The sequence below is a fragment of the Dermatophagoides pteronyssinus genome, unplaced genomic scaffold (assembly GCF_027571235.1).
Source record: "Dermatophagoides pteronyssinus isolate colony J.1.1.1.1 unplaced genomic scaffold, Derpt_VIB-CSIC_2022.12 sq0001, whole genome shotgun sequence".
In the NCBI taxonomy this organism is placed as follows: Eukaryota; Metazoa; Arthropoda; class Arachnida; order Sarcoptiformes; family Pyroglyphidae; genus Dermatophagoides; species Dermatophagoides pteronyssinus.
Genome location: NW_027461525.1, coordinates 4,569,278 through 4,587,167, shown reverse-complemented (window position 1 = coordinate 4,587,167; position 17,890 = coordinate 4,569,278). Strand labels below are relative to the sequence as shown.

The 17,890-nt window shown below is 31.4% G+C and overlaps 3 protein-coding genes and 1 long non-coding RNA gene across 5 annotated transcripts; 1 reads left to right on the top strand and 3 right to left on the bottom strand.

Annotated features, from left to right (window-relative positions):
- Window positions 1-10: 10 nt before the first annotated feature.
- LOC113789202 (mitochondrial intermediate peptidase) lies at window positions 11-2,513 on the bottom strand. Its single transcript, XM_027338704.2, has 2 exons — window positions 836-2,513; window positions 11-778 (listed from the first exon to the last, which is right to left on the bottom strand). Exons 1-2 carry the CDS (start codon window positions 2,160-2,162, stop codon window positions 36-38), a joined length of 2,070 nt encoding a protein of 689 aa, XP_027194505.2. The 5' UTR covers window positions 2,163-2,513; the 3' UTR covers window positions 11-35.
- Window positions 2,514-2,573: 60 nt separating this feature from the next.
- On the bottom strand, window positions 2,574-5,235 carry LOC113789217 (uncharacterized). The gene is made up of 5 exons (XM_027338722.2): window positions 4,478-5,235; window positions 4,274-4,420; window positions 4,018-4,212; window positions 3,641-3,952; window positions 2,574-3,590 (listed from the first exon to the last, which is right to left on the bottom strand). The coding sequence occupies exons 1-5, from the start codon at window positions 4,646-4,648 to the stop codon at window positions 2,733-2,735; spliced, it is 1,683 nt and encodes a 560-aa protein (XP_027194523.2). The 5' UTR covers window positions 4,649-5,235; the 3' UTR covers window positions 2,574-2,732.
- A 357-nt stretch (window positions 5,236-5,592) lies between these two features.
- LOC142646108 (uncharacterized) lies at window positions 5,593-6,160 on the top strand. Its single transcript, XR_012847104.1, has 2 exons — window positions 5,593-5,943; window positions 6,045-6,160. It is a non-coding gene; the product is annotated as an uncharacterized LOC142646108 (long non-coding RNA).
- Window position 6,161: 1 nt separating this feature from the next.
- Window positions 6,162-14,279, bottom strand: LOC113789186 (uncharacterized). Of its 2 annotated transcripts, none has more exons than XM_027338688.2 (7): window positions 7,690-14,279; window positions 7,510-7,631; window positions 7,289-7,464; window positions 7,060-7,226; window positions 6,782-6,997; window positions 6,631-6,717; window positions 6,162-6,551 (listed from the first exon to the last, which is right to left on the bottom strand). In XM_027338688.2, exons 1-7 carry the CDS (start codon window positions 14,062-14,064, stop codon window positions 6,501-6,503), a joined length of 7,194 nt encoding a protein of 2,397 aa, XP_027194489.2. In that variant the 5' UTR covers window positions 14,065-14,279; the 3' UTR covers window positions 6,162-6,500. The 2 variants fall into 2 exon arrangements, with proteins under 2 accessions (XP_027194489.2, XP_027194490.2); XM_027338689.2 differs by having other exon boundaries at window positions 7,289-7,449.
- Between the last annotated feature and the right edge of the window lie 3,611 nt (window positions 14,280-17,890).

Sequence of the window (17,890 nt, the reverse complement as noted above, 5' to 3'; positions counted from 1 at the left end):
TGAAAAAAAGAAGAAATAATCGTTTTTTATTATCATCATTTATTGGATTCAATGTTATCAACCAATGATTTAGCTAAAAAATTTGCAGTTATTGTTTCATCTAAAATTGATTCCACAATTTCTTTTGGAGGTTTACCTCCACCATGTGCTAGGACTTTATCATGATAAATTTGACCAGCAGCGGAAGAGAATGGATCGTTTATGAACAATTTGTTCCAAATAGAATTGGCGACAGCTTTTGACACAAGATAAGAATAATATTTCGCTCCATAACCAACCAAATGACCAAATCGTAATTGCCATGATGTGTTCGATGAGTTGGGTATACCATAATATTGATTCTGAATCATATTTAGAACATCGGTTGTGTTATTACAGCCTTTCATTGGATTTTCACTATGATAAAATTGATCTAGGGCCGAATAGAAAATTTGTAATTGTAAATCACTGGAATTGAACAAATGTTTGGATGTAACCCAGCTATGTAAAAGATTTTCTGGAATAGGCTTTCCGGTTTGGTAATGTTTGGCAAATTTCGATACAACACGTGGATCATTAGCAAAATGTTCCATCAATATAGAAGGTACTTCAGCCAAATCTGTTGAACATCTTGTTCCGGTTATATGTTGATAAGGAGTCCTGGCTAACATTGAATGCATGGCATGACCCATTTCATGAAACAAATTATCGACCATCGATGGTGTCAATAATGTAGGCGAATATGATGTAGCGTTGGGAAAATTTAGAAATACAACGACTATCGGCAATTGATATTCTCCTTTAATAATTAGACAATCATTAATATGAATTATTTTTGATTTTTTGATAAGCTTACCATTTGGTAGATCACATCCACCTTGAATAGTAAAATGACAATCGTTATATGGTTTATTAGAGCGTACGAAAAAATCACAATAAATATAACCCAAAATTTTGTTAGTTTTTTGATCGTTGACTGATAATTTCATCACCGATGGATGCCATAGATCTTCTTGAGTGGTATCATCAATTTTCAATTCTACATTGAATATAGATTGAAAAATCAAATTTAACCCTTCCATGCAACTACCAATTGAAAAATAAGGACTAGATTGAGTAATATCATGACCAAACTTTTTAATTTTATGACTCTGAGTATAATAAGGCACATCCCATTGCATCAACTGAGCAGATAAATTGCCAGTTTCTTCTGACTTTAATTTGTGCATATAATTGAAATCTTTTTCCGATTTGTGACGTATCAAGTTATTCACAGTATCGATTAAATTCCAGACTAACTCTGGGCTTCCTGCAATGCTACCATTGATAGCTCTATGAGCAAATGAATTAAATCCACAAATCTTAGCCAATTTAAGTCGAGAATAAATCAATTCCAATAACAGTTGTTCTTGATGATCATCATATTGAAGAAATTGGTTGAACGAAATTTCACGAAGTTGAGAATCATTCGATTCATTTTGCAAACCAGAAATGACTAACTTATCGTTATCGATCGAAAAATATTTCCATAGATGTTCGGGAATTTCTTTTTTCAAAACGATTCGTGGTTTGGTTGTACCGTACATGAAATAGGTTCCAACATGAAGAATATGTTCATTTAAACGGACAATTTCATTACGGACTTTATCATCCAAATGTATTCCACATTGTTCGAAATCGAAAAGAAAAAGTTTAGTCACATAATCATCGGTATGAGTTGTCGGTACGATATCATTATTTTGAACGACTTTTAATAATGAATCATACAGTACACGATTGGTATTCAGTCTCTCAACTTCAGCATTAATTGCGATGCTTGCTTGTTCAGCTGCATTGGTATAATTTCGGTCCGGATGTGCGATTCGAATGAATTCGGCAAGATCAGCAACTTTACAAAGTGAATTAGATAATTCATCAAATATTTGTACAATTTTTCGATTTCGTTTATCGGATATGGCTTCATTCACTAAATATTCGGCTCGTGTTATTGCATTTTGGCGAAAAATATAGAATCCATTAGAATCGGCCAAAACTTGATGACCAAAAAGTCCTTTGCGATTTTTACTCTGTTTTACAGTCTTTGTATGTTGAGCTAAATTATTAACATGATTGCTTAATGAAGTGAAATATGAAACATTACGATTGTAATCGATGAAATTCAACCAACGATTCAAACGTATCATTGCTTTGAATGTTTATAGATTTCTGATATTTCTCTAAGAGTTTGTTTTGGATTTTTTGATCTTTTCAATGAATCAACGATTTGTTGACGTTCTTCTCCTTTGGGTGAAAATGGTCGAATTCCCATAAATCTACGAAGATCATAGACTTGATTCCAAAAATCCGTACAAGTTTTATAATTGGCAATTTCTCGTTCACAATGATCTTTACCCTTGGATTCTTGACACTTTAAGGAAATGAGCGATTCGTCGTAACAAGGATTAAGATCTCGAAGCCGTTGAGAAGAACGATCTTGTTTCTTGATTGTTTCCATTAAATGATAATTTTCATTTTTTATTTATTTTTTTATCATTATTTATATTCAACACATGTCTCATTCAAGCAGAAATAGTAAACCATTCAAAACAAACGTATTAGAATTTACAACATAATTTTGTTTAATTTTATTTAAAAAAATCGTAAAAATTTATACCAAAGGAAATTTATCGCCATTTTAATTATTAAATGGTTTGAGCAAAACCATCTTCCGTATTTTAGATGTAGATATATTACACTTCATTTCCAACATGAAATTATGGTTTCAAAGCAAATGCGGCACTTGGTCCTTGTGGTTGTTGATTGTTAATATTCGGATTGTAATGATTACGATTAACTCCATTACCTCGTTCGTTTGAACCACGATATGATCCTCGACTACCACCATTCTGACGAATCAATGGTCGATTTGTTCCATTGAAATTTTTAACTGGATTAGTTTGGTGTCCACTACCACCGCTAAAATAGCCACCAAAATTTTTGGGATTAGTAGGACGACCACCCCGAAAAGATGAACTTCCTCTTCCGCCACTTCCACCTCGACCACGATAATTTGATCGTTTCGGGTAACCGCTATGACCATTCATTACTTGAGACGAATCGTTATTCTTGTTGATGGAATCATTCTCTTGCTGACTAGTTATATCTCCATTATTAAAATTTTCCGGTTTTTCCACGTTTTCAGCTAGGTCAATTTTATCATTCATCGGACCATTGAATTTATTAGTAGAATCTTGATTTTGTTCAACTGGATTACAAGGCATTATGTCCGTAATTGAAGCCTGATTGCTAGAAACCACCGGAACAGAAGGATCGAAAATTGGAACTTTGTTAGGAATGAAGTTAACATAGTTCTGATTAGTGAAGGTTTGTGATGGAATCGAACCAACAGCTTGGTGTAAAAGTAAAGGGGAATATTCGATTCCTGTATTGGTCGCTGGGAGAAAATTAACAGGACAATTTCCGTTTGTGAAAGGTGGATAAGCAAAACCGGATGCGATGACAGCAGGATCCTTTTGCAAATCAGTTTCCACTTGTGGTTTTGCTGATGCAGCGGATGAAGATTGCATATGATTTTCGGAATCAACATTGGCTAACTGAGGCTTTTCGTTGGTCTTGGAAAAAAAAGATAATTAAACATTTTTCAATCAAGAAAAATAGTTACCTTTGATTGAGATTCGTCAGTAGAGACATCGGCCACCTTCACTTCAGAACAATCATCATTACTTGAATCCACTGATGGTTCGTCTGAAATTTCAGGTTTGGATGTAGAATGGATATTATCAAGACATTTATTCTCAATAATTTTGACACACATTTCCTTCATTTCCAAATGAGTGATTCCATTCGAAAATTCTTTCTTACTACCGTCGAGGATCAGATGAACTTTTTCGGCAAATTCATCAAGATCAGCATTCGAATCTTTTGAAAATTGTGCCAGATTTTCCAATGCATCAATATGTTTGTCATCAAAATGCTAGATTTTATCATTATAGAAAAAATTACAAACCGAACAAATTAATAAATGAAAATGAATCTTACGATTTTGGAAACATTATCAGTATCATTGTTATTCGATGAATCCTCTTGTTTGTAATGTTGTTTGAGATATGTAACACAAGGCAAAATTTTCTGGATACGAAGAAATAACTTGATTCGTTCCAATTCACATTGGTTTCTTTCGATCAATTTTTCTTGTTGTTCCTTTTTCTGTTGTTTCTTTTGTTGTTTGGCATACTTTGAAAAAAATATTTAAAAAAATGATCAAATTAATGAAAAAAAATGAAATTTTTCTTACATCATTGAGATTGTCGTGAATATTTTTATTGATCTCTTTAAGCATGTCGATCATTTCGACAACGGAATCGAGTTTTTTTACTGCATCAAGTTGTTCCTTAGCTAATGTTTCTTTTTCAGCTTTATCCTTGGTTTCGAGTAAACGAGCCTTTAATTAAAAAGAAAAATTTATTAGAAATTTTTGATAAAAATAACAATTTTTCACCTTTCGTTTTTCCAGGTTACGAATCTTTTTTTCGATTATTGTGTTTACAATTTTGTTAGGTTCTTGAACAACATTACAATTATTGTTATTGTTTGCTACAATCTTGCTATTCTGTTGTTGATTACCACCAGATTCAGCATTGATTCGTTCAACATTGGCAGCGGCAGGCATTATGGATGATAATTATGATAGTGCGAATACAAAACTATATTTATTCAAATCTTTTCACAAAATAGCTTTTCGGAAAATAAGGAAAATGCCGGTAAAAGTGTAAAAAAAAATTCTGTATGAAATTAAAACGATAATTTTTGTGTTCGTGATCAAAAAGGCGGTGGAATATTAGTATTTTCGTGCTCTTTGTTGTACAAAGTAAACTTATTAATAAAAAAAAAATGATAGAAAGATCAGACAAATTATGATGATGATGAAATATTAACGAAGATAAAGATTAGAAGCAAAAGGTGAACAAAAAAAAGAAAGCTTTTTATGGATGAATATAATGTGTTTGCTTTTTTTAAATTCAATAAATTTTCAATTCAGAACTTGAATTGATAAATTGAATTGATTATTGTTTCGATTTTGAAAAAAAAACGATAAATGACGAACATAAATTTTTTTTTTTTGTAATAACTACATGAGAAATGTGAGTCTTTTTTATTCCTTTTGAGGAGGTGTTGGTTGATTTGATGGTGTGTTTGAGTTAAACAAAACAAAAAAAAAACGAAACGAAATGAAATCGAAAAACAACGACAACGACGACGACAATGATGATCGGCGAGACCAACAACCAACCAAATATTGAAAGACCAAACGCACACCTGACATAGACACACACACACACATCATTTAATCAAACTGTTAGAACAAATCCATATACATACTTTGATGAATGCTACTACCAAAAAAAAAAAAAAAAAAAAGAAAGAATGATTTGTATTTTCATCAATTCATTGATGTTCAAATGATAAGTTGAAATATATGTATCGAAGCAACGTGTTTTATAGCTACAATTAATTCGGATAGATGTCACTACTTCTTTTTTTTTGAAAAAAATATATTCCATCAATATTTGATAAATTAAACCCAAAATTTTTTTTTTTTAAATCAACAATCTATATTTAGATAATGGGCGTTTCATTAGCGTTTCCATATAGTTAACCAACAATAACAAGTCAAAAAAAATCATATTTTTAATGGTCATGATTGTAATAGGAATTTTTCATGATCATTTTGTTATGAAAACAAAAAAATGATAAACATTTATTTTTTGAAATTTTTTATTCTTATTTTAATGAAATCATCAGGAAAAAAAAGTGACAAAAGCAACAAGTATACATATGTATGTTAACAACGCATATATTTTTTTTATTTTGTATGATGATCATTGTTGTTGTATATGTGATGAAATCTATTTATATACGAAATACAAAAAAAAAATTCTATATAGAATATGGATTATCATTAAGGTGATGTAGGCTTATGTTTTTTTTTGTGATTAAAAATCAGTTAGTTACAAAATCATAATATTATTAATAAAAAAATCATATATTTTGTTTGAACTATATAGATTTGTCGATGATGATGATCATGAGATTTGCACATGCACCTGGCTCTAATAAATGTTATAATATTTTCTCTAATTGATGATTGATGTATGGATATACACAAAATATGGCTGTATTTTTTTTAAAAAAAACCTATGTACAAAAGTTTATTCTTTGAATATTTTTGCATGTAGAAAAATTATTCTGATTTAATAATAAAGAAAAAAGTATTTACAAAAAAAAAGCATAAAATATTGTTGTTGGTATTGTCGTAAGGGGAGTGAAGAGTGTCGAGATAAAATTCATTCAAATTTAGACAATAGATCGGATAGTATTTTGAAGCCCGAATAGTTGACAAGTTGATAATTAAATTGAATAGTTAAGGCATGTGACTGGAATATGACCATCACCAAAAAAAGGTCAATCCAAATGAAGAAACTCGATAGATAAAGTGTTGACTTTTGAAAAAAAAGACTCGTTCAACATTGACTGTCACAAGTGTACAGTAATGTTTCAAGCTCTTGGAATATCTAAATCATCAATAGAAAAAAAAAATAAAAAGTTAGAAATCTTTTTCAATTTTAACACATAATAAATAATTGAACAAACTTTTTTCATCCAAACATTATCCTGAAGACATTCATGTAAAATTATATGGGATTCTTTATTGGCATCTTTGCTTTGTATTTCCTCAACCTGTTATTGAATACAAAAATATCAACAATGTATAAAAAAAATTTTTTAAAAAAACATTGCTTACTTTTGCTTTGCATAACAGGAAAAAATTTAATCTATGATGATATAATTTGGAAAAAAGAAAAATTTTCTCTGTACAATTATCACAAACAGCAATTTTAACTTTCTTATCGGTCGATGCGGCAACGATAGCATCATTAGATAATTTTTCCAAAGTATCACGATTGTATGGTTCACCATCAAAATACAATATCTTAGTACTCCAATTGTCATGGCATGACTGTTTTTTTTTAATTTCAAATAATTAAAATAAAATAAAATAATTATTACGAAATGACATACCCGACATCGAAGGTCTCCAACATTATTTTGCTTATTGATCTGTATGTTGGTAAATGTTTCGAAATTTTTTAGTATAACACTGTCCCATTTGAATTTGGCGATAAAACGTGTCCTACGTGAATGACAAACTTCTTCGATTGCCTGCATATGTGATAAGAAATAATCATCTGTTTGTGGAGAAAATATGATCAATATTAATTCAAAACAAAAAACAAACAAAAATTCATACCATTTTCTTTGACAATTTCGGCAATAAAATTCGGATCCAATGCCTGACTGATCAATGTTTGAATTAATACTTCAAAATTTTCAAAACAATTAGTAACATTTGAAGGCGATGAATCAGTTGGCAACGAATTATTCTCTTTTTCATTGATGCTAGAAACATCTCTGTGGAGTATATGACTAAAAATTATTATTGTCTGAAATTAAAGTTCTGGTTTGAATTACCTTTCATTTTTGTTACGAGTAAGGCCTATTTTTTCTACAACAATTCTTGTTCGATTACATCCCATAATTCTCACGTCTAATCCAAGATATTTTTGTCTGACTGTAGGATTCCAGGCCGAATACTGAGTGATTGAAAAAAAATAAGAAATGAATTCAATTAAAAATTCAAAAGAAATTTACCGAAGAAGTATTAATGTAGATGGTGATTCCATTCTGTTCTGATGGTTCGAATCTTTGCAAAAGACTTTTGCCTTCTATACGCCAAATGACAGGTAAATCCAAATGTGCTTCTTCTTCAGCGACAACAAAATCACCCGTTCGCATCAAACCTTCACGAATAGTTGAAATCTTCTTATCTTGAGATCTTCGACGAGATGAATTTGGACTACATCCGATGGTGGTTGTCGTTGTGTTACTAGTAGTCGAACTAGCGACACTTTGTGTATTCAACGCTATAAAAGATTGTGCTGTCAATGATGGAATCGGTGTAGTATTAGCCGGATGAATCGAAATCAGAACAGCGTTGGTCATTGGAGACACTTGATATGGTTGAACAGAATGATGACCTTGATTGACAATCAATGTTGGAGTAACGTTTGTCAAAGTTGGTGGATTCACCGCCGAAGGTTTAGCTGCATTCAAACATTGAGAAGCGTTAAAAAGATTCGGCGATATTAATGCCTGTTGTTGATTGGTATTGTTGTTGTTGGTGACCAATGATACTCTGGGTTTAGTTGTAATAGTTTGTGATAAGTTTGAAAGATCATTTTTTACTTTAGCAGCAACAGTTGTTGTGTTCAGTTTATTTGTCGATATTGATGGTGAAGGCAATAACGGTTTATTTTCTGATGTATGATTCTTCACAGGTTTTTTATTCATCGATTCTTTTTTGTTGCAATCGTTTTTTGTTTTCGATGATTGTTGTGACGGTTGATGTGAAATTGCAAGTTTTTTATTGTTTATTATACTATTCAATTTTAAAGAGTTTTGAATATTTGATATATGATTATTCGATATGTCTTTAGGAGCTATTGGTATTGATTTGTCATTCATTGATAAAGAGGAAATGGAATTCGAAGATAAGATAGGTAATGATTTTATTGTGGCCATCGTTATTGATGTTGTTGTCGGAATATTTTTATTACAATTTTCTTTCACTTCAGAACATGATGATGAAATTTTTGATTTTTTATCCAATGTTGAAAGTTGTTTAACATTATTCTTAGCTGGTTTTTTATCATTTTTGCCGCTTTTAACAGATTTTTTATCTACTTTAGATTGTATAGCTAAATTTTTGTTTTTAACTTCAAAATTACAGCTAATTTGTTTTCTCTTATTATTTGTGATATTTTGAGTGTTGGCAACTTTTTTCTTTTCATTCTTATTCTTGGTGAGATTATTTTTTGTTGCAGGCATTATTGAAGATAACACAGGAAGAATCAGACGCTGATTTTCATTGGAGAGATCGGTTATTGATTTAATTGTTGAATTGTTGATATCTTTATTAGTAGTGTGATTTGCTGAGAATATTTGTGGCGTATTGACTGTTTTGGCTTTTTTCGTTTTTACCACTATAGTATCTTGTTTATCTTTTTCTATAGTCGATGATAGACAAGTATTATCATTTGTATTTGATTCTACGGGATTATTTTTATTTTTTTCTGCTTTCTTCGATTTTTGGTCATTTGAGTGGCAACGAGATTTTAATTTATTAGAGCTGTTAGATGAATTATCTTTTTTCGATTTTTTTATGGTGCATACATCATCTTTATTAATATTTTCTGTATCTAATTTACGCTTATTTGTTAAAGTTTTATGTTTTTGTTGCTTTTTTGTATCATTCGATTGATTTCCACTTTTTGAAATGGATTCTGAATGAGTATTTTTTGAAGAAGATTTTCGAGCTTGTGAATTTGATATGGACGTTTCTATCGAAGAAGGCAAAGATGATAACTTTTGTGGTGAAGTTAGCTGATCATTTGAAACCTGTTGAATGATGGGAATAGAGGAATCTTGATCGATTTGCTTCGATGAATGTGAAATTGGCATAGCCGAGGTGACTTTGGTATCAATAGACTCATTTCTACATTCGGAATTCGAAGTAGTATCTGTAGGATTTACTGGAGATTCTTTATAGTTACTTTTAAGAAATTCATCAACGTCCCTGAATTGATTATCAGGATCTTCTTCTGCGCCTGGAATAATCACTGATGGTTGTGAAGATGTTGATTTATTCGGTTTGTGATTAAATTCAACTGTCGGCAATTGATGATCATCAAAAAGACTTTTCTGTATTTTATCGAATGTTGCTCCATTTCCATTAGCAACATTCGTATGTTCTTGAACGGTTGTTTCTATTGATCTTTTAAATGTGGATTCCATCAAAGCTATTTTCGAATTGTCATTCATTAAAGGTGCCAGATCAGATAGAAAGATATCAGCATGTTGATTATGGTGATGACCCTCATTTATCACCGTTTTATTAGTGTCGGCCGTTCGTACAACTTCATGTGAAATCAATTCCGCACCAGTATTATTGGATTTATCTACGGTTGGTAAATGACATTCTGGCTTTGGTAATGAATCTATCAATGATTCGATCGAAACATTACAACTCATTTCAGTTGCAACAGTTGTAGATCTTGATTCATCGTTAATCACTCGGTTATCCGGTATATTGGTATCATGACTAGATTCCTGAAAGGTCATGGTTGTAATTTGTTGAGGTTGATTAGCATAGTTATCACTGCTCTTATCATTTTGTATAACATCTATAGCTGCTGCTGATGTAGAAGTTGTCGATGCTCTTGATGGAATAAAATTCAATTCATCTATTGTCGATTCGAATGAAACTGCTTCTGGTTCCATAACACCATCATTAATGTTTATTGTTTGGACAATATTGGATGATTGTTGCTGATCAGAATGTGGCGATGGCCGTTGTGGGTGAAGTTTACTATCATATAGATCAACATTATTGACGATTGGTTGTATCACAGATTCGAAGCTGCTTAAATTGAAATCATCTTTTTCATTATCATCTTCTTCTTCATCATCTTCGTCATCGTCATCGTCGTCTTCATCATCAACAATACCATCATCATCATCATCATCTTGTTGTTGTAAATATTCATTATTTTTGTTATTTTCATGACAAATCAGAAGAGAATTATCCGATGATTGAAGATGTTGTTCTTCCGGATTTTTTATACAAGAAGATAATTTGGCTTTAGATGCTTCAGGATATGAATTATGGCCGAATGAATTCTCCGAATTTGATTCAGAATAGCTATTGAAATCATAAGACGTTAAAGTAGATGTTTGGTCATCCATCTGAAGTTTTATTGTTGTCGACGATGTTTGATTGGTTGTCGTTGCCAATTGTCCAACAAGTGATGAATCATTACTTGGATCAACATAATTTCCATAACCAGTCGTTTCGGCTGAATCACTTGAAGACATCGATGTAACCGATGCTCCATTATTGATGGAATAATATTGAGGAGATTTATAAGCATTATTATCCATCACATTTGAAGTATATAAATTTGGAGAGCTTTGTTGTGATGGCTGATTTGAAGTATTTTGCTGTTGAGCTGCAGCGGCAACCATACAAGAACTAAAATTCGATAAACTTTCCGACATATTGCTCGTACTATCAATATTATTGTTAACTTGTTTAGGTGATATTTGTGAGCCACAAGAACTTGTTGATTTATTATAATCATTCCGTCCATAAGATTGGTGGCTCATATTACTCGACATAGAATTATTTGAAAATGGTGACAATTCTTCATTCGAATTGCAACGAGAATTTGAATGACCAACGCTACTGGGTGGTGTTGGATAACCGGGTGTCGGTGTTGGAGTTTGCGATACATTTCCAATCGTTGTAGTTGATGTCTGAAATGGTGGTGCTGAATTTGGTGTTCCATAGTTTGAATATTCTACACCAGTACCACCATTAACAGAATTACTTTGAATATTTTGTGAACCATTGGTTGCTGTACTTAGAGCACATGAAGAATTAATGCTGGAATGACTAGAATTTGATGTACTCGATCTGGTTTGTTGAAAAGGTGAGTGCCCGGAAAGATTTGTTGTAACTGGACTTGGATAATTATAATTGTATGTATCATTTGTTACGATCGATGGCTGTTGTTGTTGTTGAGCATGGCCACTATGAGTACTGGCCACCGATGAACAACGTGAATGTGATGCGCAATTATTGCTTGAGATTGTATTATTATTACTATTGGTAATCGGAGATTGATTAGCCAAACAACAATTACTTCCATTGATATTGGCCACTGGAGTTGGCGTACAGGAATTTGTCGAATTAGCAACAAATTCTGGTTGATATAAACTGTTTAATTTATTATTGTTGACTTTCTGTGATGAATTATTTTTTCGAGTTTTTGAAGACGATTTACTAGACGTCGAGGTTGTTTGATGTTGTTGTTGCTGTGGTGGTGGTTGCTGTTGTTGATGATGATTATGATAAACATTATTGGTTTCGGATATACAAGGAGTATAGACATCATCGGTAAAAAATAAATTCGAATGATGATGCGTTTTGAACGGATTCGAATTCATTGGAAAATCATCTGTATGATGAGGATGTGTTATCGTTGGAAATAAATATGGCGATGGATAATTTAGAAAATTCTGTTGATGATTTGTTGATCCTCGCTTAAAGTTTGTCGCTAACTGTGTTGGATAATCTGAAGATTGATAACAATTGTTACCATTGTGATGATGATGATTATGTGCAGCGGCTGCGGCAGCCGCATATGCATTGTTCATCGCAGCCGAAGACATATATTGCTGATGATGAACATGAGATGCGGTTGAATCAGATTTATGATTAACATTATTCGCAGCTTGTTGCTGTTGTTGTTGCGACGGCGGATGATTATATTGATGATGATGTTGTTGCTGTTGTTGTTGAAACGCCGCATATTCATTATTCTGATGATGAATAGCCTGTGCGGCAGCTAAACAAGCTGCTGTATAGTGATCATGAGCTTGAGCTGCTGCTTGCGCAAATTTGACACCTAAACCAGATGGATCAACCAACGAATTCTGATGTGTATGGTGATAATTGTGACTATTACGATTCGAAGAATTCATTGATGATGATAGATTTTGCATTAGATCATATTTTGATTGAAGAGGAGCTTGATGAATGTTTGGAAACGAATGTGATGATAATGCTGCCGTCGAAGATGTATTACCATTTTGGTATGGTTTTTGATGATGATTATTCGTATTTAAAGAGTTAGCAGTATTATTATTTAGATTCTGATTATTATCACTTTTGTTATTATTGTGATGAGATTTGGTCGATAACAAATGTTGATTAGACGTTGTTGATGAATTGACTTTATTGGAACTTGAAGGACAGGTGGGCAAACCATGTGGAGTCATACAGTTAGATAACGGTACATTTATATTATTTGAATGAACACGTGACGAATTCGTTGTATTAATCACATTTTCAGGAGTAACTACACTATTCATCACGTGGCCATGTTGTTGTTGTTGTTGCTGATGGTGATGATGATGATCAAACACATGTCCATTATTATTTGAAAAATTTTGGTGCCAACCATTTGTTGATGGTTGCAATGAATGTGAACAGAAAAAACCATTATGATAATCTCTTAATGAAGATGCACTATCCATAAAGGAATCATTTGACGTTGCATGCATATTGTTCATTCCTTTGACCGATGTTCTCGAAGATTGTATTGGTTCGACAGACGTTGGTCCATTCATCCCATTTTTATAATTGGATGAATTATCAACAACATTTGACTTATTGTTCATTGTCATTGTGGTCGGATCCATGAATCCGAACTCTGAAGCCATTGATGACAAATATTGATTAGCCGAGGATTTTGTTGAAGTTTGTGATTGTTGATGAGCGGCAAACGATGCGGCAGCTGCCGCTGCTGCAGCAAAATTAGTATCATAAACTCCTGAATGATGATGCGGTGGTGGTGGCAAATGACCTGCAAATGGATTTGAATTGAATGATGGCACATTCGAAGCTGCATTATCGGTATGGCCATTAATATCATAAGATGATGATGATGATGAATTGTCAATATGATTGGTGTGTTGTTGCTGTTGTCTTGAATTATGAAATAACCACGGTGAACAATTCGTAGATCGATAATGATGGCTATTTATAAATGATTGGTGATCAGTTTCAACAGCGGTTGTCTGATTCAACGTTTTTGTTCCATATTGATTCATTTGATGTTGTTGTTGCTTTTGGTTTGTCTTGGTCGCATTACTGATAATTAAATTTTTGGTCGACTGCTGTTGACAATTATTTGATGATGGAAGTGTATTGACACTGGAAGCTGCAACAGCAGCAGCAGCAGCCACGTGATGATGTAGACCATTTCTGTTTTGAGTCATCATTTGTTGTGATTGACAAACAGCATTATTCATCAACTGATGATTTCTTGTTGCCGTTGATGTTGATGATGCTACTTGTCGTAGATGATGACTATATGGATCCATCCATTTTGATGGATCCATGATTATCGATATTGTTTCGATTTGATTGATTGATTTTCAATCAAATCAAAACAAATTGATTGTTTATTATGATGATGATGATAATAATAATATTATTATTGCCAAATTGTTTTTATTTGGCTTTATTTTCCAATCATTCATTTCAATCGGATATTATTTTTTATTTTTATTTTTTAAAATAAGGATTATTATTATTATTGTTGTCAAATTGTCAGCTGTTTGTTTTAACAGAAGAGAAAAATTAATCATTTTATATTGATTTATTTATTCGTAAGAATAAATTTTAAACTTACTTATTTGAATAGATATGATAAAAATTTAAATATAGGCGATATCAATCAAATATTTTTTTTTGTTATTATTTCGCATTTACACACAAACACACTTTCTACATTTAAAAGCAGATAAATTGATGGATGAATGAAAAAAAACAAAAATACCAACAACAAATCAGATTATATTCTTAAATGTGGTCCATAAGTGGACTGAAATAAAAAATTGACAATGACAATGATGAATGGTCAGGTAGAATTTTCTTATTTTAATAATTATAAAAATTATTTTCGTCGAATTCCGGAAAGCAAAATCAAAAATCGTTTGATGAAATTATTCAATTAATTAATTTCATTTTTTTTTTGCCATAAGATACACAACATAAAAAAAACATATCTTCATCATCATCATCATTAATTTAATCAATAATAAATAACAATATCGATCGATTGTTGCTGTTAATAATAATAATAATAATAATTCAATGTCGTAGACCAAATTACACTATCCGATTATTATTATTATTATTATTATTAAAAATATATCATTTTATTATTATATATTGTGGTACATATATCAATTTGATGATGATGTCGATATTATTATTGTTGATGATGATGTTGTTGTTGTTGTTGTTGTTGTTGTTATTGTTGTTGATGATGATGATGATGATGATGATGATAACAACAATTGCCCTATGTCTGCATATATATAAAATGTATATTTGTTTGCGTATATATACAATATATAAGCGCGGCCTATAGACATGTATATATTATATACATGGAACATAGAAAAAAAATGATAATAAAACAACGACAAAGCATCCCAAAAAAAAAGAAAAAAAAAGTGAAGGAAAAATTCGGCAGTGATTGCCCTCCCCTAATTTATATTATTATCATTTCTCTCTCTCTCTCTCTCTCTCTCTCTCTTTCCTATATAGATTATGGTCACAATCAATTATGTTGATCATTTGTATTGCCTAAATTAATGAATAAATTTATAGAATCAATAAAAACTATATCCAACATTATTCTGAACGTCTATCATTTCCCGTAATATGTATCTTTTTCAATAATGTGACCAAAACATTTATGCGTACGTTGAGGAAGAATACAACAACAACAAAAAACTTTGGAGAGGGAGAGTGGCTACTCGCTATACTCGCTATAAAAGAGACAAGACGACGACAAAACAAGGATTCGATTAATCGGGAATGGGAAAATGTGTATAATATGGAAAAAAGAAAGAGAACGCGCGCGCTAACAATAATAATAACAATTGGGCAATATTCAAATAGTACGTAACTACTAAGTGTGTATCTTTTTTCAATATTTATTAGGTTGTGGCATCCAAATTAGAGATGCTTTCCTTTCTATCTCTTTTATTTTTTGCAAACAACTCTCAGCAACAAAAACAAAATTCCAATATATATTGGATCATTACAATTGCAATGTTATTATCAACAATAACAACAACAACAACAACAACAACACTGAAGACAACATGAAAGATAAAAGATCCTATAGTATCCTATGGTATAACATGGAACATTGATGCGCGCTATGCTTTTGTGTGTGTGTGAATGAGCAAGATTTTTTTTTTTTTTTGTTTTTCATTTACCAAATTTCGTTTTTCTTTACACAAATACGCATCATATTTTCACATCATCATCATATTACATTTTGTCGCGACGGAAAAAAAAATTTATGTTCGCCATGTCGACACACACACTAAAAACATAATAATAGAAACACTAATTCACGAGCTTTGACACGCGTCATCAAAATTTTTTTGGAGGGAATGACAAGATTGAATGAGGGTGTTTATAGTAGTTATATAATGGTTAGTTTATAGAGAGAGGGTGCACGGTAAGATTCAATAAGATAGTGAGAGAGAGAGAGAGAGAGAGGGGTGATGGTTGCATTGCAATTCCATTTTGGATAGTATTAGGTAACAAAAAAAAACATATAACATAAATATCACATAGCATCTTCTTCTTCACCAACAAAAAAAAAAAAAAAGATGTTCGCTCCAAACTTTTTCATAAGGATTCATACATCTTTGCTCATCACTTTCTTATCTATTTTCTATGGTGTTTTTTTTCTTCTTCTGTTGTTGTTGTGTTCGATTTCATTTTCATTGAAATTCTCAAATTGAAATGAATTGGATGTTTTTGGGCCTCATTTTTTTTAATTTGGATTTTTTTTCTTAGCTAAAAATGAAAACGAAAAAAAAGAAATATTTCTTTCACAATATAATGGTCGATGAATCATCTAGTCATTGTCCTCGTAAAATTTTAACAAACAACAAACAACAACAAACAAACAAAATTCTATAGATAAACAATATAAATTGATGATTGACCAATGAAAAAAAAATTCTGAATAAATAGAGAATGAACAGAGTAACAAACTTTGAAGATATCTTATATTCTTCCCGTTTGAAAATCAATCATAATTTAAGACGACGCATGACTTGAATTCTTGTTCCGTGTGAATAAATTAATGAATGAATTGAATTGAATTGGATGATGATCAAAGAAAATCTAAGCGAAAAAAAATGAATGAATGAATGAATGAATGAATTATTGAAAAAGGTCAACAGCAGGATTCTTTTCTTTTTCTTTTATCTTGCTGTTCTTATCCGGGCAGACTTAATTCACTAACTATTTAGCTTTAACTTATAATATTTGTATTTGTAAATTTGTTTTGATTGAGTAGTTCAAGACACAGGTCAGGTCATTAAATACACACAAACACACACACTTAATAATCGAATAATGATGATCATTCAAAAGAAAAGAAAAACCTCGCCCGCCCGCCTTCGCTTTGTGAAATAATTACAATTCTTTTCAACCACCAACACCGAACAAACGAAAAAAGAACTGGTTTTTGATCTTAATCAAGAGGGGGTGAAATTTTTTTTTATTTATTTACACGTTCAGGTTTACCATCAAATGGATCAAATTATGATTGATATATTTGATGATTATATAATATAGTAGTAGTAGTAATAGATTGCGTAAACAGGTCAGGTATGTGATTTATTTCATTTATTTTTTCTTTTTTAAGCATCCGATAGGAATTTTTTTTTGTTGTCTTTTGTACAAATTGATAATAATGATGAATATTTAAAAAAAATTCTCTTATTTTTACCGAATTCAAACGATAGATGGCGAATAAGTTTGTCTTTTTATTTAAAAAAAAAAAAATATGATGATGGAATTTATGAAAATTTCAAAAAAAAAAAAAAAAAAAATATAGACCCATAACTTCCCCTTGTTAACAACTATGTATGTGTTGATCGCGTCCATCGTCATCATCTTTTGTCGTCGTCATCATCATCGTTGTTACTGTTGTTGTTCAACAAAAAAAAACATTCAATTTCAAATTTAGAATTTGGGCGTGTATTCATTCGTTCTTGGCATTTTCTTTCTTGGTTCCAAAATAAACCATATTACAAAAGAAAGAAAGAAAGAAAGAAAGAAGCTAACTATCATTTCCATAGTTCAATGTTATGATGATGATGATCCATGAAAGTGTTGACCATG

Coding starts and splice junctions, on each gene's coding strand:
- LOC113789202 (XM_027338704.2), bottom strand. CDS start 2,162: ATGATACGTTTGAATCGTTGGTTGAATTTCATCGATTACAATCGTAAT. Junction 779..835: donor TGGATGTGATCTACCAAATG/GTAAGCTTATCA, acceptor TAATTATTAAAG/GAGAATATCAATTGCCGATA.
- LOC113789217 (XM_027338722.2), bottom strand. CDS start 4,648: ATGCCTGCCGCTGCCAATGTTGAACGAATCAATGCTGAATCTGGTGGT. Junction 3,953..4,017: donor CTGATAATGTTTCCAAAATC/GTAAGATTCATT, acceptor GATAAAATCTAG/CATTTTGATGACAAACATAT. Junction 3,591..3,640: donor CTGACGAATCTCAATCAAAG/GTAACTATTTTT, acceptor TTTTTTTCCAAG/ACCAACGAAAAGCCTCAGTT.
- LOC113789186 (XM_027338688.2), bottom strand. CDS start 14,064: ATGGATCCATCAAAATGGATGGATCCATATAGTCATCATCTACGACAA. Junction 6,998..7,059: donor TTGGAGACCTTCGATGTCGG/GTATGTCATTTC, acceptor AAAAAAAAACAG/TCATGCCATGACAATTGGAG. Junction 6,552..6,630: donor ATAATGTTTGGATGAAAAAA/GTTTGTTCAATT, acceptor TTGATGATTTAG/ATATTCCAAGAGCTTGAAAC.